The sequence below is a fragment of the Cephus cinctus genome, unplaced genomic scaffold (genome assembly GCF_000341935.2).
Source record: "Cephus cinctus unplaced genomic scaffold, Ccin1 Ccin1_scaffold1043, whole genome shotgun sequence".
NCBI lineage: Eukaryota > Metazoa > Arthropoda > Insecta > Hymenoptera > Cephidae > Cephus > Cephus cinctus.
Genome location: NW_014333574.1, coordinates 792,882 through 819,543, shown reverse-complemented (window position 1 = coordinate 819,543; position 26,662 = coordinate 792,882). Strand labels below are relative to the sequence as shown.

The window sequence follows — 26,662 nt, the reverse complement described above, 5'->3', positions numbered from 1 at the left end:
ATTGTACATAAACATTTTGTATTTTTAATTGAGGGTTATCACTGGTGTTGCGATTTAATAATAAATACATCATAGGACCCCTCCCAGTCCTATGAAGGAAATATAGAAAGTTGCAAATTTCTTCATTGCAATTCTTCCTTTAAGTGTCTATCAGTGTTTGTTTTTTTATCACGAGAACTCTTAATTCACGTGACTGTCAGGAAATTGTTAAATGTGTCGATCTTTCGTTATCGGACGTCATTGACGTTACATGTCAGGGAACAACACGTGCGGCATCTAAAAATAGTTGCGTTTTAGCAAAACATTGAAAAATGAGGTTTCACGAATCAGATTCTTTCAGCTGACTAATCGTAGCCAGTACACTGTTTTCGGATATTTTAGTGACTTGCACTTTTATCAAAAACTTCACAATATCGAAAGAGTTCCCAGTTTCTCTAGAATAATAATTAAAATCGATTTATCGCGAGACGCAGAGTTGAGCGACGGACCATTTCCTTTGACTTTCTTTTTAATTGAACGGCTGTTTTTAAATACCGCATATACACGCATATACATTGCAGAAGAAGCCAATCGAGTTTCGTAAGGCGAGATCACTGGGTCTTCGCCACGATAACTTTGCAGCATGACCAAGCACCAAACACAAACTGTACTCAAAGTCGTGATTCTCTCATTTGGCATCGTATAGTTATTAAATTTTAATCGAAATTAATCATCGCCGTACTTAATAACGGAGACCCTCTGCATAGTGTCCTGCATAGTGGCCGAATAAATTCCGACTGTGCTTAGAAAAATTCATGGGCACTAGAAGTCAGGCTTAAATTACATAAGATTGGCTGTCACTAGCTTGCTGCGAAAAGTCACATGGCATCAGCCACCCCTTTTTGAGAATCAATTTCCTTTGTAAGTTGTGCAGATCGAATTTTGATAAGCAATATTTCCTTAGAGACGACGTCACATTTATCTTTAGTAAATAAATATGAAAAAGATTATTGGACAGGATGACGCGAGTTAATTAACGCGATAGTCGAAAAGATATGACGAAATCAATCTAGCCAAATATCATTTAGACTTACGGGGTCGTCGCGCTGCCAAGAACAGGAGATGTCGAGCTAGCATCCTGGGCTCTTGCAGAAACTCTCTTCCGGCCGACTACTGACTTAGTCGAGGAGTCTGACGATTCGACGATTCGACGATTCACTCTCGGTACTGGCGACTGTCTGTCTAGCCACGAGATTTCCTCAATCTCCAAAGATAACACCTTATCAGCGCACATGAACCACTAATTGCCCGCGTTAATGTTTTCCCAGTGCAAGGAATGCGTCGCGCGAGTCGTAAATTGAACGCGTTCAGAAAATCAGGAGAAATTTTCTTTCTCGGTCCGTAAGATTTTGACTAGAAAACTGGTATATTACGTACAGAACTTATTCGACGAATACTCCTTTTACTTTTGGTAATATTTTGAGACTCGACACGCGACCAAAAAAATAGTCAAGTATACAAACTGTGGAACGAAGCAAGGATATTATTGAAAATTTCGTTTTCCTTTTACGATTTTCGAAAATACGTGTACTCAATTCCATAACGGATAACCCTTACAACGATCAATTAGTTATGTCCTTTTTACTGATGGAGGGTTAATTAATCCCGAGCTAATTAAACGAGTAATTAGTGAATTTACCGAACGATTCGACGAGCGTCCCCTCCGAGGACGCCGGACGTTGACTGAGCAGAATGCAGACGTTGAAAACTATTTAAATCCACTCTTTGGAGAGGGAGCCCTCTCCACTCTCTCTTTCTCCAGCAGGAAAGACTTTTCTTTATCTGGTTATTGGTGCTGGATGATTTACCATCAACCGGGATAAACATCGACGTCTGATGCAACTTCGTTGGCTATTGAGTCAGTGGCCAATGGCGCCGATAAGGGTCGACAGGGTCGACAGAGTCGACACTCCACTGGGGGCTCCTTGGACTTTTCCATCTTATTCACTCCGTTCCCCTTTTTTTTCTTGCAAACGGTATTTTCCAATTGCTTTTCTTCTTGCGGATTGCTTCGAAAAACACTGAAGTTCCTGATAACACTTCACCTACTATCAGCCCCCATTAACGTGTAACCTTACTTAGAACCCTAACAATGACATCACTCAACTTTCTTATATTTGTACTTCCAGATAATAAAGGGTATTCATTCCTTTTGTACCGACTGACAGACATATTACCTCTGAAGGTACCTCTACTCTCATAATTCCGTATCTAGCTAGTTCAGATGGTAAATCAAATATCCGATTACAATGGCACTGATAAAAATATGTTTCCAGCCAAGCAAAGAATAACATTCGCGCATTACTTTAGAGAACGATTCTTATCGGCATATCCTTGTGGAGGCCATTATGTATTCGTAAGTGTTTCTTTGGTCGAGTTTATCGTGAAAATTATTGCGCTGAGAAATCTTCCATCCGCGACGTCCGATGACAAGTCCCCCCATCACGTCAATGGTAAATATAGAGAATTCCCTTTAATGCACGAAGTGCAGCTGCGGTATTGCTTATCGGCGACGTGCAACATTCAACGCGGAATCTGAACTCCATATGATAAATAGTAACGTGATTGCTTACGAAATGACTTTAATGTCTCGAAGAGAAAAAAGAATGAAAAAGATAATGCCGGACGTTTCGATCGTGCGCCATTGTCCCCCGCGGTTTGCTTGTTCAATATATCTCTGTGCACATTGAATTTCTTATCTATTTGGAACAATGACGTTCGTGGCCCCCACGAATTCCTAGTTCACGTCACCCGAGCACCGTTCGCTCTCTTGGCTCTCTTGCTTTAACGACGCGGGCTCATTGTTGACCTATCTCGATCTTTATATTCTCAAAGATACTCTCATGTTTCTCCTACCAAATTTCAGTGTCATTTCCGGAGTACTTTAGGACTCTAACCGGTTCCAAGTCCATCGCTCTTGGACGCGGGCTGGTTGCTGTTTTTCGGGGGGAAATTGGCATTGCGTGATTTACCTCGTAATCCATCCGTGAATCTAACTGTGGTGCGGGACTCGAGACTGTTTCTGGATAATTGATTCTCTCTTTGAGCAATTCCTCTTGCAATTCTTCTGAAGGGGTCCGCACGATTTTTGTCGATTTTTCGGAGTTGCTCGACAATTTCTTGATAAACATTATTGGACTGTTCGCCATGCGATAACTCTCGCTGCGCTTTATCTTACGCTCGATTCTATCCGATCTTGACGCTTCGGGTTTCTCGACCGAACAATATTCTGAATTTGAATCGGAATTTTCGGAATTGCAAAATTTTTCGGACAACTTTAATGTATTCTTGTCTGGGTGGAAATTGCATGTCAAGTAAATGTTGGGATCTTGTTTGTTGCTTAACGATTTATCTGCGAAATTATCAATACCGTCGGTCGGACTATCAATATTTTTCTTATTTTCCAAAACATCAGAACTGATCGCTTTGCGACAAAAACTCGGCGTGTCGAGATCCGAAATGAGAAGTTTGCGAGTTAATTTTGGAGTAGTTCCACTGGGTTTGAAATTTTGCGGGCAGAGACACGACTTTTCGAAATTCAATCTCGCATTGAAGATGACACCGTCGTTAGGCAAAATCTCAGAATCCTGATTGATCTTACTAATATCACCTAAGTCAGCATCTTGATCCACCGAGAGCTCCATTTCCTGATTCGTTCCACCCGGTGGATTATTTTCATCTCCAGGGGCTCTATCCTTTCTATTAGTCTTTGTGGAGATGATTCTACAATTAGCATTACGCAAATTCGAATCCTTATTCCTGATTGTAAGTGCAGGAATTCGCGACTTCGCATTTCGTGCTTCACACGTGGCCTTTCCCAAAAACAACGAATTCCCTGAAGTCAGAATAGATCTAACCCTATCGTTAGATCGTATATCGGTCGACGATCTTTCTAATCGTCCTAACGTAACGGTGCGAGTGCAATCGTGATCAGTGCTCGTGCCAGGAGACGCCTTACCTTCTTCGCCTTGCACGTTGACGTAAGCTCCGCGAACTTGCCGATGTGGACTGGTAGGACTTGTCGGGCCCACGATTGTCGTCGGAGTCCGGACGTAGTCTGGGCTGGCCGCCCTGTCGGGGCTCTTCGCCGCCCTTATGATAAGTTTACCCAACTGTGGTGACGTAGGCGGTGTCAACCTCACCGGAGCATCTACGAAATCCGCGCTTCTCGTAACTGCTCTTACTGTAGTTTGTGCACGATGAAGCAGTGGCGATGGACTTGGCGATAGTCCTTCCTTGACGAAAGGACCTGCGTGTCAGAAGATGATGAACGATTGCACAATGAGTGAGAAAGGTGAAAATGAGTCGATAAGAGTGCAGAGTGCGCGATACAAAAATTTATACTGATTGGACTCACCTGGATTAAAGGTTGTATGAGCTCCCTTTCTTCTCTTGAGACTGTCCGAGGAATAGACGACCTTACCCTCTGAGTCTAAGGTCACCCGGGCACCTTGTCTTCTTCTCTCTAGAGATGAATCTGGTTTCTTAGGCAGTTCAGTGAGACTCACGTACTCTGCGTCTTTCTTGAAGAGATCAGAGTTCGCGTAGGTCACTGGAGATCGAATTGATGCTGATGTGTTCTCTTGTCGCTTGTCGTTGTTATTCCTCACATCGGCTATGGTTACATAGTCGCCGGAGTCTGCGACAGGTACGTCCTGGACCACACTTTTTGAGTTCTTTCGTCCTGGTAGGACGCCACGAAGCTTTCCCAATACCCCACTCAGTGGATTAATTTTCGAGGTGTGAGCTGCTCCTGACGATGCTGTTGGATTCTGATTGGTTTGACTGGATGATTTTTCGTTAGATACCGTGGACGGTAAGACCGTTTGTACTGTTGCATAAAGATTCTTGTCTTGTCCGTTTATCACTTCCATCTTAGACGTCCCAACAGTCGCCGACATCAGAACCGAACCTGGACTTTGTTTATTACTCTTTAAATCCTTCCGTTTATCGTGATCCGCATCCTTGGCGTTCTCGTCATCGGAAGCTGGTGGAGTTATCACACACATGGAGGGAATACGACTTGTATTGATAGCAGTTTTTGATCGAATCCTTTCAATTCTCTCGCATCCTTCAAGGTCACTAGATTCAGAGTATTCGAATTCCGAACAAGATCTTCCGGTACAAGCTGGACTGGATGCTGACTCCACTGGAGATGAAGATGTATTATGACCACTATCTGGTGACTCGCCACCATTTTGGTTTTGACCATGAACCTGAAGAAGAGAAAGAATCCGATTGTATTTCAAGATTTATAGATGAAAATATGTAAATATGATAGGCACTCCTACCATGGCAACCACCGTTAGACTGGACTTCCTTTCTGGCGGAGGTGGCGCCATTAAGGCTGTACAGACAGTTCCTGCAGAGCTAGTGGTTGTCGACGTGGACCCTCTACCAAAGAGTTCATACTCGTTCTCCACAATCGGAGAAGTCGGGTCCGAACCAAGATCATTCGACTTGGTGAGTGGAGTCTGTGGAACCGGTTCCTCTTCCCTGAGGGTTTTGAGTCCCGAATCCATATGAAATGAAGTATAATAACCCTCTGTGTCGCAGGAGTATACAGAGGATGTTTCTCCATCATCTGAGAATGGTACAGCAGTGATGTCCTGAATAATATCTGGGGTCAAAGTGCCCTCGGACGTCACCGAGGAGGATGCCGAAGTGTCTCTTCCTTTTAATCGTCGTACGTGACTCAAGGAAGTAGAAGAAGTACCAATTGATGCTGTAGTTGTTGATCTGAAATTAAATGATTTTAATTATCATATATCAAACTCAAGTACATATTGGAATTGTATCATAATTCATATGAAGTTATCAATTAAAAAATATCAATAAAATAAAAATAATGTGATAAAGATTTACCTCGGCTGATGCGTGGTTGTCGTAGTCTCACTACCGATACTTGCACGTCCACTCTCAGAAGATGCGCTCCAGTTTCCGGAACTAGAGTGTGGCGCATCATCTCGACTATTACCCTTCCGCCTTTCTCTTCTCTGCGCTGCGCTCGATCTTAACTTCACACTGGGTTGCCTCTCAGTGCTTGGCATGGACACAGGAATACTCGAAGTACTTTTACCACTAGAACTAGAAGAACTGGGCTTCCTCTCGTGCGACTTCTCCTTCCTACGTCTCATTGTCACAGTTTCATAGATGTTAGTCTCTTCTGCGGACCTCGATTGAACGTCCGAGGTTCTCTCCTCGCTTTGAACACTAGTTTCCGTTTCCGGTGGGATATTTTGAGCAGATTTTGGACTTATGAGTTTTAGTCTCGACCTGCCCCAGGCTTTGAGGGTATTGAAGTGTGACTTTTTTTCAATTGGCGACTGCTTTTTAGATCCCAGAATATCTGTACTCGCTGATCGGTGTGCTCTAGGAGCTGCACTTGTTGACGCCTCTTCCGGTTCCTCGACTGTGGCTTCTCTGTAAGATAAATGTATTTCGGTGAAAAACAAGTGTCTATCGTGATAGCTATGATGTAAAGATTGCGTAAGTTTACAATCGAAATTCTTAGTCGATCCCGATAATTCCCCGCGATGTTGTTCAATTTTATCCAGCGTTACGAATCTTTCGATCGTAGGAAACTAAACGCTATCCGTTTGTAATGGGGCCTATTGATGAATTTTAACCTACCCGCCGATAGCTTGACGAATTTCCTTTTGATCTGTACCAGCAATGGTGTTTCGTCTCTTTCCTCTCGGTCTTCGAGGACGCGATCTCCTTTTCACTACGGTTTCCTGAGACTCAGGACCAGATAATAAGGATCTTCTTCTCATGGACATTCTCTCGAATCCTCGACCACTCACGTCTACTGCGACAATTTCAGCTGGGAACCTATTTTATCAACAAACAAAAAAAAAAGACAAAAAAGAAACGTAAGAAGATTTCCTTTCAGGATGATCATACATACATTTTACGTAAATATAAAAAAAAGTGTTTACCTCAGAGCAACAGCCTGCACTTGCTCCTCGGGACTAGGCAACTTGTGATCCACAGCATCATCGTCGGCTGTATCTCCCATGATCCTCGACATGCAATCCGGTGGGACAGTAACATCTCCAAGAGCCTCGGCGGACGTCCATCTTCGTAGATCCTCGATAGTCGCAGGCTGAAAAGAATCCAAGACACGTTTCTTAGAGATACAAAGTTTTATAGAGTTTATCAAAAATTGACAGCCAACGATCTGCCGACCATTGTCTCTTTTGTTTTCTCCGGCACAAGTATAATTGTGTCAGTCTCGTTATTGGAGTAGAAAAATAACTGCCGTTAAGCGCTGTGCTATCACATTGCGTGGGAGTTATTGTTACTTGTTGTCATCTTGTGGCAAACTGGATTTCATAGTACAACAGTGGAGCAGATTATGTTACCAACTGGTTCCTGAGATCGAGGAGTCCTGTTTCCCCGTATACGAGCATCGAGAGATTATCGCCTACGTACCTTTCGCCTCGCCCATTTAAAATTCACAAAATGCATTCTGACTATCAGAACGTCACGATTAAATGAACTAACACGGGGGTTACGCCGCGAAATGATATTTCAACACCTACTATATGCCCTATGTTATTCTTGCCTTTCGAATGCGACTTCCTTACACGAAACAAATACAATGCTTTACTTCATGCAGTCGGTGAGATGAATATTTAATTTGGTTCAAATAAACTGCACAAATGTGAATTTAATACTCCATTAGAAGGTACATGAAGGTATCTCTACTTGGAATCATGAAGATCTGAGAGGCCGCGCTCCGCCAGGAGAAAAATATATTCAGTCTGCATCAGCGTTAAATAACGCTCGTAATCTTAAACGGTTTTTAAGAGCCGCGCACGGGTACATTTAAGGAGGAAAACGGCGATGCTCTTTCATGCTGGGTAAATAAAATGAAGTCGGCTGCGCGTTCTGCCGTAAGTTTTCGATGCTCTCCCTCCCTTTCTTTGAGGTATTTCAGTTGTGTACAGCGATCAGGAATAGTCCCTGTAGTTAAAGCCACGGCAATATAACGGCACGGCGTGACTACACGGCGCTATTGAGATTGGCGAAATAAAGCGGCGTTTTATCACCAATGTAATTTACAGCGACGACTTGCGGCGAACGAGCACCGAGCACCGAGCACCGAGCAACGAGCACTGGCTATACTACAGTATATGTACATACACGCTTGGTATCTGGGCTTGTACATTTTTCATGAAAACGTTTAAGTAATGTATCTACTTTTCCGGGACGCTAGCAGGTACGTAACTTCTTGGTGCAGGAGAACAGTCGCTGCAGGTATGAGATTGCGGCTTAATCCTTTGGACTTCATTAGCGCCGCTGCCGTTGCCGACGCCCGCCGACGCCCGCCGACGTCGCTGCAGGTAGACCCGTGAAAAAGGGAAAAGGATAAAGTAAAAGGAAAAGTAATGTTACCCAGGACCACCGCTACAGGAGTTCTTTATCCTAAGAAGGTAGGTACGTAACGCGTCGGTAACCTGCTCCCTCGTCCTTGTGGAATACGAAGGCTACGGGGTGTCCTCGATGTTTTTGACAAAACGTTCTCGAGCCTATTCCATTGCAGAGTATCATATGTGGAAATTGAAAAGTATCAAGCTACCTATGTAAAAAGTGAAGCCTTCGGTGGAGAGAAATATGAAATTGCGAAGGTGTAAATGATAATGAATGTTAAGTTTGGGACTGAGAAATCGATTGTCATTTCGTGGACACCCGGTATGGGTCCAGGTTCATAGACATACACCTTGAAAGTTCTTACGGGCCCCAGAGAAACCCCGCAACGGAGTGGGAGGAATTCCGACGTTGCCAGAGCAAAGACTGCTTTTAATTTTTCTCTTTTCATATATGGGACCCTGAAACACGTTCTGAATCACGTTTGTTTGTCAACAGGTTGAACTGTTTATAGTAGATAGGGCAGCCTGGCACGTGATCCTTGGACCAGAAATCTTAAACTCATCTCTAGTAGTTTCAAGATAAGTCTAGACAGACTTAAGATCGTGTGGAAATTTAGTGATAACATTCAAAGTAGTAGACTCGGAGAACCCTGTTACACGAATCGAATTTCAATTACCCACATGAACCTTGGATTTCCGGTAAATGACCTCAGTCATCGTCAATCACTGCCACCGATAAATCCTGGCGGGACGTTTAAACGAGTCGAATCCTTTCACTGTCCTTCGATTTCTTGACAAAAACTACCTATATATACATATATATGTATATATACGTATTGTATATGAATGTGGCAAAGTTAGATGAGAAAAAAGAAGAAACCAATAAAGAAGCAAAAAGAGATTTCAAACGTTCACTGGATACGTTTTACGTGATTCTTATTTATCTACTGTATTTTCTATGTATGCCACAGATATAATAGCTTGCTAAAGATTTTGAGTTTATCTTTGATATTTTATCTATGAAAATTTTCAGACGATCTTTGAGGACCACCGGGTAGTACCTAATTTATCTCCAGAACATCCCATGACATATTCCACTGAACCTGTTCGAACCAACACACCCGACCCAAGGAACCATAATGACGGCCCTGGCCAGGCCCAAGTCCTGTGGCTATCTAACTAGCGTCCAAACCTAACTAAATTTAATTCACGTTACATTCACAGCACGGCGCTTCCTATACGCAGGTACATTGTCAAGTTTATAGTCGCCATTGAATAACGCTCTTCTCACTGAACGCAGGGACTTCCCTGAATCAACGGTATTACAGACAAGTGGATTATGGGATTAATCTCTGGCGGTTTCCACAATGGGACCCGTGCCCCGAAATCCTATATGTCACACCCACCGAGATTCTCTTTCCGCTAGCCTTCGCATAATGAACTTATTAGTTTCCCTATAAAATAATTGTAAGACATTGTGTCTCACAGAGATACGAGATACCGACCACTCTAGATTCGATATCGAGACTCTGATCTCGTCTCTTCTTGCCCAGCACCGGCGTGCAGATGAACATGTCCATGGAAGAGACATCACGATCTCTTCTCAAGGAGTCCAAACTTCTTACGGCAACAATGGCGGCAGCTTCGTACAATTCTCGTAAAGCCTTAGGCCTCGTGTCAGATGTGAAGAGAGACGTTGATGGTTTCTTCGAGATGTGAAAGTGTTCCGTTCTGGCAGCGAAGGTGCATATGTCAGACTCGGCTGTAAGAGAAACATAAAAAAAAAACATACTTTTAGTAAGCACATAGGAGATTTCTTAGAATACGTGAAGTTTTTAAAAATATGAAATATGAAATAAGCTTCACGCGTTCGCGCACAATGATCTCAAGCAGCACCTTCTATGGCATTTATTTCGTGCATCACTGACCATTTCCTGCATTGGATCAAATTGCTCGAATTGGAGTTCATTTGGCTGGATTAAAAGTGAGTGCATCGGAAGCACTCGGAACGTCAATCGTTACGTTTGTACGTAGGGTGCAGTTGATGTACGATTTCCGGTCCTTTTTTTTTCTGAGGACAGAGGAACGTGGGTCGCAGCCAAAGTTGAAAGTTCAGATAGGGATATCGTAAGGGACAAATCGACAATTGAAGAAAAACAGAAAAGTATAATCTCTCTCGTGATAGCAAGGTGCACGCGATGTAGCAATTTCGCAGTATCTTGATGTAACGGGTGCGTCACAAAAAAAAAGACATTTCAGTTAATGAGACTTGGTGAATTTTGCGAAGGATTCGGCGTGTCTCAATGGAAGTTAGGGAAGCAGTGTTTTAATTGGTGAGCTTTTATCATTCGTCTGTACGCAATGTCAACTCAAGAGTGATATAACAATGGCGCGTGTTTTCCAAAGACTGGTTGGCTGAGCCATTATCGGTCACGCTTTGGCCTCCTTTTTCGTTTTGTTTTCTCCTGTCTTTGTTTCATTTCGAACAATGCCGATCGCTCAATTCCCAACGTTCGCACAAACGAAAGGGGTGTTCGTGCTTTGATGCGATTTCGTATTAATTCCATCCGGTCTGGTCGGAAAAGGAGAAGGTGGTTGCCGAATGGGACACGGAGAAGAGGGATGGCCCATAATATTGTAGAATAGCAAATTCATTGAGGAACGTGACTCAACGTTAAATATATTCAGGATTCACTTCACGAAGACGATCCTGCCGCTTTCTCCTCTCTCACGAACTTTGTGAATCCTCTCGTTGTCTTTATCATTCATCTCCATATGCACATTAAGCATCCCAGGCCATTACGATGATTCTTTCCTGAAGCCACGATCGACGTTACGCTAACTGTGGTAGCTTTGGATTCATCCAATGATTAATATACGATTAGAGTATTAATCTTCTCAGAAACTACTGTGCAGAATAGTTCTGAATAGGGTTCAGCATGTACTTGTCGAAGAGTCAGTAATCTGGACACACCCTGTATACTTGCAAGAACAGTGCCCGAAGCATGGGTCGGCCACAGAACCAATCTGATTTGATACAATCGTCCATAGAGTATTTCTTGCTTGCTGCTTGTAACCTCGGAAGCTGCGTGTATAACTGCAATGCACAGACCGGTGATGCACGGACGGAGATTTGCTTCCAGAGGAGAAAACGTCAGAATGCTTGAATACGTCTCATTGCTCTCTACGGGATGCAGAGAGAGGGAGAGAGAGAGAGAGAGAGGAACAATAACAACTGACACTCTCATCACCATCCACGCTTCCATGGAATTACTTTAAGCTAGCAGAATGTCTGCTACGGATGATTGCCGATTCATGGATGATACTCTGTCGCAATTCTCAGGATGCTGAATTTTTAAAACTCACTGCGCACTACCTCAGCCCGTACTCGAACACTGGATATTGCACTTTGCTTCTGACTGGGCACACATGCCAGAGACTGTAAATGCGTCATGGTTGTTAGTAGAGAGCGTTGCTCGATGGATCTTTTTACAGACGTCAGAACTGCGAATTATGAGTCAAGGACGCAGCCAGTGTTCAATGTTCACCGTGGGAATTGTTTGCGCCGTTAAAGGTTCCGTGGATCCTAGAATGAGAAAAGCTTAACGCATCAATAAGGCATCGGGTATGCATGGAGTTGTGCATTTTTCTAAACAATAATACAAACAGACAGGGTTCCACGTAGAATCGGAAGCCGTAAAGGGGTTCGTCTTCGATCAGGAAGGTTCAGTGAAGTTGGTTGGACAGGCAGTCAGGCAGCGAAGGAAGCAGGAGCTCCTAAAGATCGACCATGAGGATGCTGTGCTGGTTCGGGAAGAAGCAGTAAAGAGAAAAGGAAGATAAGAGAGCGAGAGGAGCAAAGAAGAAGAAAAGAGAAGTTGGCAGGGTGATGCCGGTCGAGCCGTGGGAGGTCCGGCATGGCCGATGAGCCTCGCTATGCAAAGTGGCCCGGAGGGCCGCTCGCGCGGATCTTCAGAAAAGCCGACAGACAGCTCACCGTGCCTCCTCGACTTGAACCAAGATATCAAGAAAACGCGTAATTCATGGTTACTCGCACACACGGTGCAAGCTTATATTATCCCCTTGCCGGTTGACTGCCTAGAGAGGAGGATTAGGTGCCCACCTCGGAGCTCGGCTGTTAAGGTGTTCGCGAACTTGCACGACCTTAAGACAACACGACGTACATGGCTGAATTACTCTTCCAGGGATGCAGATGGGATCTAACGCGACTGGCACGTATAATGCATCAGGGCGCATGTGTCCAATGGGATTTCAAAACTGAGTCCATTAGTTGCAGCAGAGAATCAGTTCACCTTTTATACGACTACGTCATTTGTGACTCGGAATTGGGTTCCTTTTGTTTTTGGCGTTTGCAAATAAGAAGAATGCAAATAAAAATAAAAGATAAAATATACGTAGAACTATTAAGGTGGTAGTTCTGGGGGAGTTGGGAGCATCAAAGGGGTGAGGAGTAGGATGAAAGTTAAGACGTGGTGCGGAGAGGCAAAGAACGTCATGGAGGAATGCGGTTACGGTAGATCGCGGACCAGTCCCTGTGCACCGGCCCGTTGGGGCCTCTGTGAGGCCCACGAAAAATGAAAAACACAAAACCAAGCAGACCCTTCGCTCAGCCTCCTATAGCCAGGAGGGACCCACCACACCGCCATTCAGCATTCACTACCGCAACCAACGTTCGGACCGATGAATTTCTTTCGTTTTATAATTCAGGTGACCTCGGTCAGGCCCATATATTCTTATAAAAACTGCGACCATTCGAACCCCTTCTGGGTCCGAAAATTATCATAATACAATTCTAACAAAAAACCAGTTCATGACATCATATTGACTCGTCCTGAAATTTCGTTGCCAGCCAATTCCTTGCTGCTCGCATGTACCATTCTTCTTTCCTAACTGCTCAGCTATGTGTCTACCGGGTCACTTCCAAATTTGGCAGCGACCTCCTTGCGGTCTGTAAAATCATGTTGAGAAATCAAGTTATGCAAGACTTCGAAAGAAACGGGGACCGTCTTTGAAGTCGGTCGTCGGGAAGTTTTTTTTTTGTACATAAGTATTATTTAGCCTCACAGCAGTTTCTCTCAGTGACTGACTTCGCCGTTGCCATTCACGGATACGCTTGAAGTTCGACGTATTTACGATAGGATCGCCGAGGTCAATATCCTCCGACAGGATTTCAATTTTTTACAACGACTGTGAAGGAGATCATTACTGGCTGCGCTAATAAATAACAGCAAGGATGCCTCATGGCCAGGATCACGTTCTAAAGTAGACTTGATGTCTGAATTTTGATCACTGAAACTGATTGGAGTTCAGTGAGACGACAAAACTGTCGTCGTCTCGATGATTTCACGTGAGTCGAGAGAACTGTATTTGACAGGGACTCGTGCACTTGGGGAGCCACACTGAATGCTGGCATTATGACGCAAAAGTACGGAACCTCGTTAGAGCCTTACTTCAAAGGAGTGTTTATGGCCCGCGAGGGCAGTAAACTTGAAAGCGTAGGTGACTATTTTTCACTGAAAACAATGAGCACAGTATTGAAAGATTTGAAAGTACGTCCATAAGTGTTGGGAAAAACTGCAACCGAGAGAAATATTGGTAAATTCAATGGAATTGACATTTCATTGACAAACTTATTAGAGCCACTATCAAAAGACTGGATTTAATGGACGATAACGTAATCCTAAGGCAACGTATACCAAGTTGAAAAGTTTCCTACGACATGCAATGGCGACTCAGTTCTGACTCGTTTTATTACATACGGAAAGAGCTCAGCCACCAGAACCATATAAAGCCTTGGGACTAGAGACAATAACACCATATCAGATCGGCATACCACATCGTGCTGACATGACTTGGAAACCAAGATGAGACGATAACCTCTAATAGACAACAGTAACGAATGAAAAGAAAGAAATTAAGAAGGATTCGTTGATGGTACAGAAAACGAGAGTGACTTTATCTTACAGCCTCCGTATACCCAAGGAGCAATACTATACATCATCTATTATTACGTGATTCAATACCTGACTCAGGTTTTAAATCATCCCTCTATATCCTCAATAGATTCAATGTCAGATATCAATTCTGTAACACACCCTGGTAATTCGTGTTGCGTCGTCATCAAATTCTGTGCTTATGAATAAGAATTTGTAATTTCTTTAAAAAAAAATACTCAAAGTCCACGTATACCTATAGTTACATCCAGCTGTGCGTACACCTTGACCCTCGTTTATAGATAATGAAGAATATCGGATGAGCAAGATACGCCGGACTTCCAAAAGCATGTTCCCCGTCGCTTACCGAATAGCTAAGAGATTATCTGATGTCACTTCGACGACGTCACGTCATCCCGGTCAGTTCCTGCGATGCATTCAGTAATGATTCGCCTATGAACGTCCCGTGGGAGAATGATTGACTCGTAATCAAACAAAAGATTGATAACTCAACGACGAAAATTATATGAGATATTGTCGAGTATCTCATGAAGATGATCGATCCTCATGAAAATTCTTTATAGTCTGTTGTCAAGAGACGTCTCGAGTCAAGAGTGATGCACCGTGGAAGAGGTTTAATTCTCCAGTGAATTAAATGACAATCGACATTGGTCCAGACAGTCAGAAGTAGGAAGTGCATTCCGTCATTAGCTCTACTTAGGTCCCGAGTAATTGACGATAAGAGCCGCCATCACGGAGTCACATTGTTTGCTCTTTAGCTATCGTTTAATAAACGTCATTAAAGACGCACTGCTAGTCGTTCCTCTAGAGCAATTACATAATCACTCATTATTTTCCATTAATTTTGTCCAATGCCCTCATCACGAAGTATACCTCACGTGCTGTTAATCTACGTCAAGTCTATCAGTGTGGAAGTTATACCGTTGAGAATGCGAATTCCAATTACTCATGTGCAGGTACCTTAACGCTACGTTCCATGGGAACGCTTCGGAAAGCTTTCGAGCTCAGTTCATTTAGGGTGTCGTGTCTTGAGGATTTCACGCTAACATGTAGATTCCTCTTAAAGCCCTATATGTAGAATGTGGCACCAGTCTTAGAGGACCAACAGTAGCAAGTACCGGCTTAGACATCAGAGAGTGAGATACTTTCTACACTGCAGTGGTTAGATCCCTGAAATTCTGCTCAGGCTGGTAGATTTACATCTTAAACCTCGACGCTTTCCAAAAGTTCCAAGAGCTTTCAAAACTTCCATGAGATTACCTCAGCAATTATTTATTCCTTTGGCTTTTCGTCCAACAGCTTCATCACCAATTTATTTCGTTATTCAGATTCGTCGAGCGACTACGTGCAGCGTATTAGGATATCAATCTGTAAGAAAAATCATAATACTTTAACGTCACTAATAAAAGTACGTGAATCTCGAGATCGACGATTACCTTTCCTGGGACTTTTGCTTTCTTAAGACTGGAACGTGAGCTTGATAGGAAACATGGCGTTGACAGGCAGGAATGAAAAGAGATATTTCATTCTAAATTATATGGATCTCCTCGGTTGATCATTGAGCAAGATGCACAGACCGGAAGTCAAAAATTAGGTTGAGCTGCGTACCCCACTCTTCACGAGCACGTGCATCTTAAGAGTAGAGGAAGTTACGTAAGATTACTTGAAACATGGACGACGTACATTTCTTTATAGACCTATAGGTATACTGCAAAGATACGAGGTGTGAATTTAGATATTCGAAGTCAATTGTAAAGCTGTTATAATTAAATTGTTGGGCTCCTCACGCAAGCGGCCCATGTAGCCATGTGGCTGCTTGATGAGTATTTTTTAAAAATATCTTTACCTGGTTCATGGTCGTACTTAGTCGGCTAATAGAGTCCTTATTAGGAAATACAAAATGCAAATGGAATCGTCTGCATTTGCATGTTTTCCTGCAAGATAGGCAGCTGTTGGAATATTCTACGTATGTGGCGTGTGTGCCTGTTTGGCGAGGCGTGGATACACGTATTTTTAGAAGAATCCACTAATTGGGTAATTTTTGAGTGGCCATGTTGTATTTAAATAGTCATTTCAATTGTCTGCAATATATATTTTTTGAATTAAATAAATGGAAGGTTAATCGCTTCTCTCATTGTCGCTCGTACGAGCACACATTAACGGTCTAATAAAAAGAAAAGTTTATTAATTCACCACTGACACACTCCACAGAGCGATTTTAAATTCTCATCAAGGAAAGTTTTTGCAGTGGCTTTCGAAAGTCGATACCCTTGCTAGAAATTAATTAAAGGGAAATGTGGTTATGCTTGCGAGAAGTATAGTCGTAGCTGGCTGTGGTCTCGCCGCAACTACCGCATCAATTTGAAAAAATCATGATGATTGACAGAATCGAAAGAGTAAACTGGTAAGCAAAGCCCCGCGGTTATTTTACAATAAGCTGAAATTTTACTTGACACCTGATCTATGATCTATGCCGTCTACGGGATGTCCTGGAAAGGCTCCATCATATTCCGTCAGATGCTAACCCTATTTTAGTAAGCAGTAATTATAAATAATACTAGAAATAGAAATAGAAATAAGAAAGAAATAGAAATAGAAATAATACTATAGAAATAGAAATAATACTAAAAATAGAATTATAGTGCCGTACAATTGTTCGATGTACGATGATCCTCCTAATTTCACATTTCTCAAATAATGCAGAAGGCAAGAGTGTGACTGTCCGTTTGGTATCCACAGAAAATAAAAATGATAACAAACGTGCAATTTTGTATTTGAATAAAGGTTAGTGCAGTTATGCGATTTGATGTTAACGACTTATGAGTCACGCGAGGATGTCAAAATAGCCACTCGCTGTAACATCGTCATTCCTCGGTATCGCGGGGCAGCCACGAATAATTGAATAATTCATAATTTACAGTTAAATCGTTAAAAGTTCCTCCACCCCTGTCAGTATTAATTCAATTAAGATTGCAAAGATGTTATGATAAAGAATTGAAATGGGGAAAGAAAAATGGAATAAAATCAACTCCCGAAACGGTGGATCAGCTCAACGTGGCAAAAGGTTCGATTGTCGAAAACATAGCGGTTGGTACTGAACCGGTCCAACGGGTTTTTATACCGGATGTCACTATCTTCATTTTCGGTAGGTGACTCGAGTCAACGACATCTAATTCTCCTGTCGATTAACACGATTCCCACACATTTATATATATATAAAAGACAAAAGAAAAAGACAATACAAAAAGTGCGAATGGCTATAAATGTAATACAATTTTATAACCTACATGCCCTATAATGTTTTATTACCGTATGTATACTCGGTATATGGAAAGTTTACGTTTACGTTATACTATCCTATATTAGGATCGTGCTTAGATAAAATTCTAAGAGAAGCTTGACCGTCATATCGAAAAGCCCACAAGATGCTTTATCTCCCTAACGCCACGTGCTATAAAATCCTCTACGCGATAGTTTATCGTTGCGATTTTATCGACTAGCTAACGCGGCGACCAGAATCGACCGGAAGGTCGATGCTTGTATGATCCAGGAACGATAGGGCATGTTTCCATGGCGAGAGGCTCAACCGTTTTCAACAACGCATTCGATGAATATTTTCACGAGAGAAACTTTTTCATTAAATCATTTCTTTACTACTTACGTTAGTCCCGCTGTCCTACAGTATCAACTTAAAAAGTTATTTTATTTTTGGACGAGAAAGCCTAATTACCGATTAATGAAAATAACCTGATTGACAGCAATGGCGTTAAAGTCTGGCGCCTTGAATGACAAGTCCTGCCAGTTAGCAGACAAATGGATAAGAGCCGAGAACACTAAGTAGTTGAGCACAAATGAGATTAGACTATCAGTACCAATTGCTATGACAGGAAGCGTTGACAGGCTGACAATCATTCCTCACCGGGGTGTCTACATATAATCGTGTTAACATCTCGGGATAATATTAGGAATTATTTTTGACGATTTACTTGATCGATCAGTTTGGCTTGTCAATTATAAAAATAAGAATTATTAGTAGATACCTTGAGAAGTCGTTTTTACTTGGGCGAGTCTGTTATAAATAATAGTCAACACGTGGGAGCTCATGTGTGAAATAAATCGAACGATGTAAAGTGTAGCACTTAAGCTCACATAGGGCTCAAAACATTCGTAAAGCCTAAATATAAATATTAGCACGGTACGTGTTGAGTTGAAACACACTAGACATCGATAAAGCTACTAAATCAACACGGAAGTACCTAATATATGGCTGCGCTATATGTGTAGCAAATGAAAAAAATGCGTACATGTAACATTAACCGTATGTAGATCACCAGGGCCCTTGAATTTTCTCATCACTTTCTCGTCGAATATTCATTTCATCACACTCGCGAAGTTTCGGCATAACACTTTATCGAATATCGACGGAATTTCAATGAACTTTGTAAGATGCATTTATTTATTTAGTTGATATTGCAATAAGATCGTTTTGTGAAAGGCGATGATAAAATATGAATGATTTACCGTCCATTGAAGGGAAGTCTTTCGAATCTTGGAATGCTCTTCGAGTATGTTCAGTTATGGTCGTTAAGGAAACAAGTATTCGAGAATCTAAAAGCAAAATAAACTATTCACTGTGGGTTAGGCGTTATTCGTGGATTAGGAGGCCATTTTTTCAAGCCCTTACCATACTGCCTAGAGAGATGGATACTAAACACAAACTGGCGTCTGTATAAAAATTTCAGTATAATCCCCAAATAACAGGAAATTATGTAAAGATCTTCGCTAATATTAGAAATTTTTTAGAATCACCACACAAATAATTACCGCGTAACGTAAAACTTGAAATCACGTGTTAAAACATTAAACTACTTTACGATATTACCAACCCTTCTTACTACACAAGCCTCCCAAAAAATACCCTAGAAATAATAGGCATTTTCTTAGCGCTCGCACTGCAGCCAACAGACTAGGGAAAGTCAAATACAAAGGCAGCATTGCCTGTAGGTAGGCCGAGCGTCGTTGATGCCCAGGAGTAGGGATGCAGACGAATCGGCGGCGTTCGGTAAGGATTCCCATTCTATGGCGTCGTTCACGCTTAGTTTACTAACATTTTAGTTCTTGTAAATTCTAATCGGTAGAGACAATGATTTTCTTGAATGACTCCCTGGGTGAGTTTCTCATAATCGATGCAAGGGGAGATGCAAGACAACGGCTACAAGGAATGTCTGGAGGTCTGTACATCTGTACGTCAAGTTGAACTGTTAGGTTAGTACTTACAGCTATGTATGCATATGAATGAAGAAACGGACAGACACAGCCGCCGACAATTACAATGAATCATACAAGATAGATACAGCGAACTCTCGTACGTGAATGCTGGACGTTCCTGCCCACGCTTCTGGCCCGCTAAACTGCGCTTCTTTCTTTCCATAAATCATTCGGGTTACGTTATAGCAGAGAACAAACAGAAGACTCTAGACGGTAAGGACTGGCCTCGTAGTGTCTCGAGTAAACTCGTGGTTGCTAAGACTTATTTACATAAACTGGTCACGTCCCGTGAGGTGCGGATGACGACAACCACTAGGGGGATGGAGTCGTTCTTGCACGAGTCGCTCGTCACTTTTCTTTCTGCCTTGTCAAATCTCCTCAGGTTTAAGAGCAATCGGTCGCTTGATTCTACGTCGGCGACATTTATTCATGTTCGTTGAACCTCATTGATCCTAATCCACGAGTTCGATGCACCAAAGTCTATTGCAAGCGAATCTCATTAGATTTGATAAATAATTTATGAGTTTCGTAAGATTTTTCTTTCTGGTGCGATATATTTTTCGCACGTCAGAGAAAAAATCTTGTGAATATTTTACCTAGTTCTTCCTCGTAGCTCGTACTGTTTTTCCAGTGGTTTTGAGCGATGAAACTATTTGTCGTGAGTTGCCTCTAGGCGCTTGATAAATGATCCATAAATTCGTTTAAGGCGGAGGTCTTCATTGATCTTCACCGCCCTTCGACGCGCTATCGATCCTCATGATTGGAACCGGCCTGAGCCATTCTTTGTGCTTTTTTTTATTCATTTTCATTTGACTCGTTGGTTTTATCAATTCATATACTTACGTTATAGCTCGCATGTCCTGCACGTTCATGATTATGTATTTTCTATTTGCATTTTTTTACGTTAACGATAGACGATCCATTGATTCGTTACGGATATTATCTGATCTTAGATCTCTTTTATCCGGACGTCCCATAGTACTAGTGCAAATCTAAGCCATGTCTATGAATCAATAATTTTACTCGAATTTTTAGCGACTATTCGAAATAAAAAATAGCTTAATGACGGCTTCTCAACTTATACTTTATTTACAATCTCACTCGAGGTATTTTTGCTTATTTCCCTTTTGACGTTTCACTCCACGTGAAGATATAGTGACGGTAAATCATAGTCTCTCTGTCATCACGTACTACTATTATTTATAACGGTAATCACCACCAGATTTTAAGCACCCTAGTAAAGAGTTACCTTCGACATTTGTATTTTCCAATATTTTATAATTATTCTTATTATGTCTATCCATAGATGACAAGCTGCTAATTTGGGATATTATCATAAATTGCAAGTATCCAGTAAACTAGCCTTACCCGGCACATCCAAGGAATGTTATGATATCGATAGAGATAAGCTAGTCTCTGGGTACACCTAGAGAAGATAGTAGAGGTAACATATACTAAGTGGCAGAAGAACCGGATTCCTGGAAGCTGAAGTTCTTCTCGTGAGAAGATAAAGATTTCAGTGTTCCCTGGATCACTTTTCTTTTCTCCTGAAATATTTTCACTGAAAAAGCCAAGCAAGAAGCCAAGTAAGTATAAGGAATAGTCAGGACGAGCAAGAAGGAAGAGAGATGTTTTTAAGGGCTGAGAAGGGATGCTGTTTTTCACGCATAGCTAGACTGATACCACATGATTTGTAACTTCCCATATTCCACGTGTTTCAAAAAAAAAAAATCTAAACTTTTTTCGAAATCTATTCTACCCTCAAGACATCTGTTACTCGATACTCAAAGAGAAATTTAAACTTTATCGGAAAGGCCATAGTCACTTCACGGGAGGAAAGAATGTCTCACCTTTCTCGTTACGTTAATCTCAAAGCGGGATGATGGTAACGAGCCGTTACTCAGGTCCGGTTTTCATTGGATAATGATAATATGAAGAGATCTGACCGAGTGTGAAGCAACCGCGAGGCATAATATCATTCATAAGTTTACTTGGTAAAGTCAGCCAGTATTCTCAAGAGTAGTTAGATGCACGTACAAGCACATATGCATATACGGTGGTAACATATGCACCTAAGACATACGTGGGCGGATGGATCCCAGGGCCTGTTTAGCCCACACGTTGTAATTCCTATCTATCTTCGGGTTACGTCCTGGCTAACTAGCTCTCCTTGCTTTAGGATACTTGGCTGCCATCTATATCCAGAGCTACAGAGAGAAAACAACGATCCTAAGTGAAATTCGCATTGTTTTTCTCGGTGAAGATTTTGCGATCGACAACCAATTTCCCATATGCACACACTGGGTTTCTCTATCGACGCAAATGAATGCTGACGGTGAAATTTACATAACAAGGGACGGGCGTGTGCAATTTACATGAACGCTGTGTCTATACCAATGTGTATCACCCTTTACGAGATTCACTGTACATCCTCTGTTTCTCCATATTAACCCCTTCTCACACGTCTCTGCCTATGGGAGGTTTTCTCATAGGTCCGTGGAAAATCAATGGCTAATTTCAAAGTAACCGAATCCCAGTGTTGGACTTGAGAGAAATTAGGAATTTTCATTGTATCCTTGTTGTTAAATCAAATTAGATGCGATACGCGATAGGGAAGTGATCTGTATTGTATTTTCACGGCAATGACAATAGTGGTATGACTGTTTTTTTTATATTTTTTTAGGACAATAAAATTGGAACAGAAAAAATGAAGGAAGGAAGGAAGCAAACGGCGCGTTTCCGTCGCTCTAAACAGCACCAGGAAAGTCGCTACAATGAAAGCCTCTCTGGACACAGGAAGTAGCAGTCGTTCTGCCATTAACTATTTCGTTTTGCTCCCACATCCGGTTTCATGGGTGTGGATACGAGCAAGGCAGGGTCGTCCTGTATTGTATATGCTATATGTGGATCACAACAAACCTTTATGCATATATGCAGGCATGAGAACGCTTACGATATGCAAGGCTCTACTTTGCGAATAAATTTTCGTGCCTTAGGTGAAACTGCATTTTACTTAAATTGATCATTGATGAAAGTAACTTAATCGAGGGGTTAACGAAGTTTGACTGATTAGGTCTAGAAGCTATTTAGCAGATACTATGGAAACAGGTGGATGGGAGCTTTAATTCTTATACTTCCTAAAGAAGCCAAACTAAAAATGGACTTTTCCACCTGACTCGATCAAGCTTTTATGGATATGCTATCGTACGTATGATTTATAGAGGTACTCTTGAAATTTACGACTAATTTATCAGCTGTGATCGTCGCTACAATGCGCCATGAACTTTGACATAATTTTATTTTGATTGGGGGCACAGATAAATAGTGAGATTTGTCGATCTAACGGGATTAATCAAATATTTATTCGTATTGATATCTATTTCTCATTGCACTTATTATAGTTGTAGAGATATAGGTATCAAGGAATAGATATGTTAATGTCTTCAGATCAAATTGTATGGTATGCTTACTCTTTCAGATAGTGGAACACCCGTTATAAAATGGAGGCCGGGATCGCATGCTAGTGAAATCTACAATCGGTTTATGGTGGCAGCATCGATTCTCGACACGCAACCCAAAGCGGCTCTTGAGTCTCAGGCTAAGCAGGATTAATTATCTGCTGCTTTGAAAGAAATTAAAAGCCGCCTCTTCGCGTATGGGACTTATAGTTAGCATTCTCATGCAAAGGATCTAAGGGAACTACTGGGTCAGAGTCCCATTACCACAGCATGAAAAATGAAATTCTAAAACGTTATCAGGTGAGCTGAATTCATTTTATTTGTTACACGTCTATTCTACGAATTCTTATGAAGTATAGATGCACTAGATATACACCTAACCCTCCGTAGGGTAGAAGCCCTCCGGATACTCACGTAGAAGTAATACGTTTCCCTGACACTAGATATTTTTCTTAACTTTATTCTATGGCTTCGCCATCAGGTCACGCGTGACTTTCTTTACAACCCTTTGAACTCACCGAACTGGTCACCTTAACGGAACAATTTTTTTCTCATAAATATTCCAATATTCGTGGACCACTATCTCCGTGGAATTTATTTTTCAGAAAATAACAAAAGATTTATCAATTTTTTTTTCGAAAACAATGTGCGCTCAGTTCAGCCGACGGACAAGCTTATGCAATTGATTAGAAAGAGATCTTGCATTGCGGTAGCCAAGTGAACTCGTGGACCGGAAACTGCGTTTATTCTTCTCTCATTCACTCACCGCGCATGCCCTCTCTTTCTCATTCTCTTTCTCCGTGTATTTATTTCTTTATTTTTTTTCCACGTTTCCCTTTCATCTCTCTTCGTCCACCATCTCCATCTTCTCTCGCCACAAGCATCCGCGCATTATTTCACCCGTATGGACCTCGTGAAGCGGCCTCATTGAAGTGTCGAGTGATTAATTATCGCGCGCATTGTGATACGACTATGCAGCCCTATGTCTCCTACCTCATGGTCTGTGGATAGGTTATACGATTAAAAGAGGCTTGAGAGCAGGATGCTTGATCTTCTGCCATACTGAGTGGTACACATGGGATGCTCAACGATATTCATAGTCATTCTATAGTCCTTACTTTCTATGACGGTAATATGTATCTTCAGGAGCTGAGATAATAGAATAAAATGATGAATGCATAAAATTATTACCGATTCAAGCCATTAGTTACATTATGGTATTGTACATTGTCGTGGCACAACATCAGACATTTTTTCGAAATACTCATATAAGTAAAAATATCTATGCATAATAGCAGTGGGTGTCTGCACGCGTATAAGGTTGTCCACCGTTGAACTCTGACCTTCCGTTTGTCCCCTATTTTCAGACTTGACCCCTTGACAGCATCACACGAGAAGCCTGGGTTAATTAATTAATTAATTTCCCCGTAGGACCGCCTGTACTTGCTCTTATACTCATCGACACGCACGTTTCTAAAGTTTCACCAAATTTCTTTAATTTCTAGGAAATTATTAAATTACAATTTCCTTTATGGAAATTCTAGAGCCCGTAAGGAAGTACTGTACGACTGGCTGACCCCGTTCGTAACCTATAAAAGCATCTGCCTTTTGAGATTTCATCTCGAAATGAAATATTTACTTAAGAAAAATCGTTTAGTCCTGTTCAGGCTTCCGCTTCTTCTCGTAACGATATCCAGAAGCCAAACTCCCTGTGCAAAGGGTTGACGACTCTTCAGCTACTCCAGGCGAAAGGGGTTTCACCGTAAACCCTTAGGTCTATTCGGGTTTACTCAGGTCGAACCGTGGGCCCCTTTCTCCATTTACTCTTTTCGTCTCCACTTTCGGATCGTTTACTGTAAAGACTCTCCAGGCTACTTACGCTACTATTTTCCTGACTCTGTTTTACGTCCTGCTTAAGATATGGCCGATTTGCTTGGTACGATGCGCACGTCCAACTAATTAGTTGCAGATAAAGATCCTTACAGTATGGGACGCAAGAGTTGCCAATCTTCGGCGAATTACCGAAGGATCAATTGTTGAAAAAAATTACGGGAGCAACGTCAGGCCCACCGTGTTTGGGGGCCCCTCGTAAATTATAAAGCTATATAAGACAGGGAATCAGCTTGTGACGTATTACCTCCTCTGCAATTTAATCTCAGTTATTCGATGCACCTGCTTCCGGGACGCAGGGTGACTTCAAGAATGAAACTAAGTGTTTTGCAAGGGAGGAATATATATTTTCTTTTAACACTACCCGGAAATGTCCAAAATTATGATTTGTTTTTAAGTTAAAAAAGAAAAGTATTTTTTTCCAGACCCGTAGTCTGATTCAATCTGAAGAAAGATTTCAAGAATTTTAGTTCCTATAGTAACGGTACTTTAATGATCGCATAAAGATATTCAACGTAATTTAATTTCTATTTTATTATCACACAAATATTTTATGAGTGAATATGTATTAGGTATCCTATAGTATAGCCTGTAACCATAGAAACTCGATATCACAGAGTGCCTCGGGAAAATCTCGTAAATTTCTTATTATTCTCATCCCGTGAAGACTGATCGTCCCTTTTGTCGGTGTCCCATTAATTCTCATTGTCTCGTCCCATCCCGGCGTAAGTCTTCAGTGACCTTTGATTAATCGCTTAACGTCCACTCGTTGATTTATAGGAATTTAACGTAACCGTCCATTTCTAGCGTAGCGATTGTTAAACTTATCGATTCAAATTACCCGTATGGTTAATCAAAATCCATATTTCTCCATGATTATCGGGCGGTATAAAAAAATAGGTCTTTGAAAATTCGTGCGGCAGCTGCACGTCACCTTTTTTCGGGGCGCCGATGTCAGCTGCTCATCCAAGGTATAAATCAGCTTACGAATTGAGCCGTTTCGTGATTCGTATCGTTAAGTCATCGATTAACTCCCGATCGTTATCCGGTATGTTAGCCCAGGGTTAACGATGCAAGTCAGGGAAGTTCGGTTACCAAACCAGTCACGGAAGTGTAGGATACCGTGAATACGATTTACAGTAATTTCTACTAGTTGACGAAAATAGTCTAATCACACGTGTACCCACATCTGCCTATATAGAACAGGGAGATAATATATTAATTAGCGTTACTTTTTTTGTCCTATTTTTTTGCAAATATAGATCAGAGGAAGACAACTTCTTGCGATTATTATATATCTTCACGCAAGTGCATATGTGGAAGGGATAGCCATATATATATATATATCTAAAATATTTTTCTATGTGTATTATCGCCCTTCTTAATGACTGTACTATCATTTAACAACACATGACTCATTGGATTAGCCTTCGCAGCTAAGTAGAATTTGATCTGCTGTCCAATACTACATAGCAAACGGCAATGAACATAAAATATTTTTTTTTTATATGTTCCAGGATGCTTTATAATACAACAGGCATGTGTAATTCACGACACGTAAACCTTAGGGAGGAAGTAATATCGTAGGAAAACGACTGGTCGTTTGAGAAGATGCGTCCATGTCAAATATTCCTCCTCCCCCCCCCCCCCCGGG

General features: G+C 41.7%; 1 protein-coding gene and 1 long non-coding RNA gene across 9 annotated transcripts in view; one reads left to right on the top strand and one right to left on the bottom strand.

Annotated features, from left to right (window-relative positions):
- Positions 1-26,662, bottom strand: part of LOC107271868 (mucin-4) — a 61,788-nt gene that overhangs the window by 7,483 nt on the left and 27,643 nt on the right. For 2 of the 7 annotated variants that reach the window (XM_015748379.2, XM_015748382.2), the window contains exons 2-8: positions 9,923-10,179; positions 6,981-7,147; positions 6,673-6,873; positions 5,905-6,462; positions 5,331-5,778; positions 4,397-5,255; positions 3,998-4,288 (exon numbers count right to left, since the gene is read on the bottom strand). In XM_015748379.2, the coding sequence (XP_015603865.1) occupies positions 3,998-4,288; positions 4,397-5,255; positions 5,331-5,778; positions 5,905-6,462; positions 6,673-6,873; positions 6,981-7,147; positions 9,923-10,179 (2,781 nt within the window). Of the gene's footprint in view, positions 1-3,997; positions 4,289-4,396; positions 5,256-5,330; positions 5,779-5,904; positions 6,463-6,672; positions 6,874-6,980; positions 7,148-9,922; positions 10,180-11,783; positions 11,979-15,652; positions 15,761-15,828; positions 16,025-16,238; positions 16,474-18,913; positions 19,001-19,076; positions 19,219-26,662 lie in introns of those variants that run through there. The other 5 variants (XM_025089145.1, XM_015748383.2, XM_025089143.1 and 2 more) reach the window with 5 other exon arrangements.
- Positions 19,364-23,528, top strand: LOC112494964. 2 transcript variants are annotated; one of them, XR_003061017.1, is made up of 7 exons: positions 19,364-19,454; positions 19,531-19,623; positions 19,694-19,873; positions 20,967-21,246; positions 22,344-22,656; positions 22,734-22,864; positions 23,139-23,494. It is a non-coding gene; the product is annotated as an uncharacterized LOC112494964 (long non-coding RNA). The 2 variants fall into 2 exon arrangements; XR_003061016.1 differs by having other exon boundaries at positions 19,407-19,623; positions 23,139-23,528.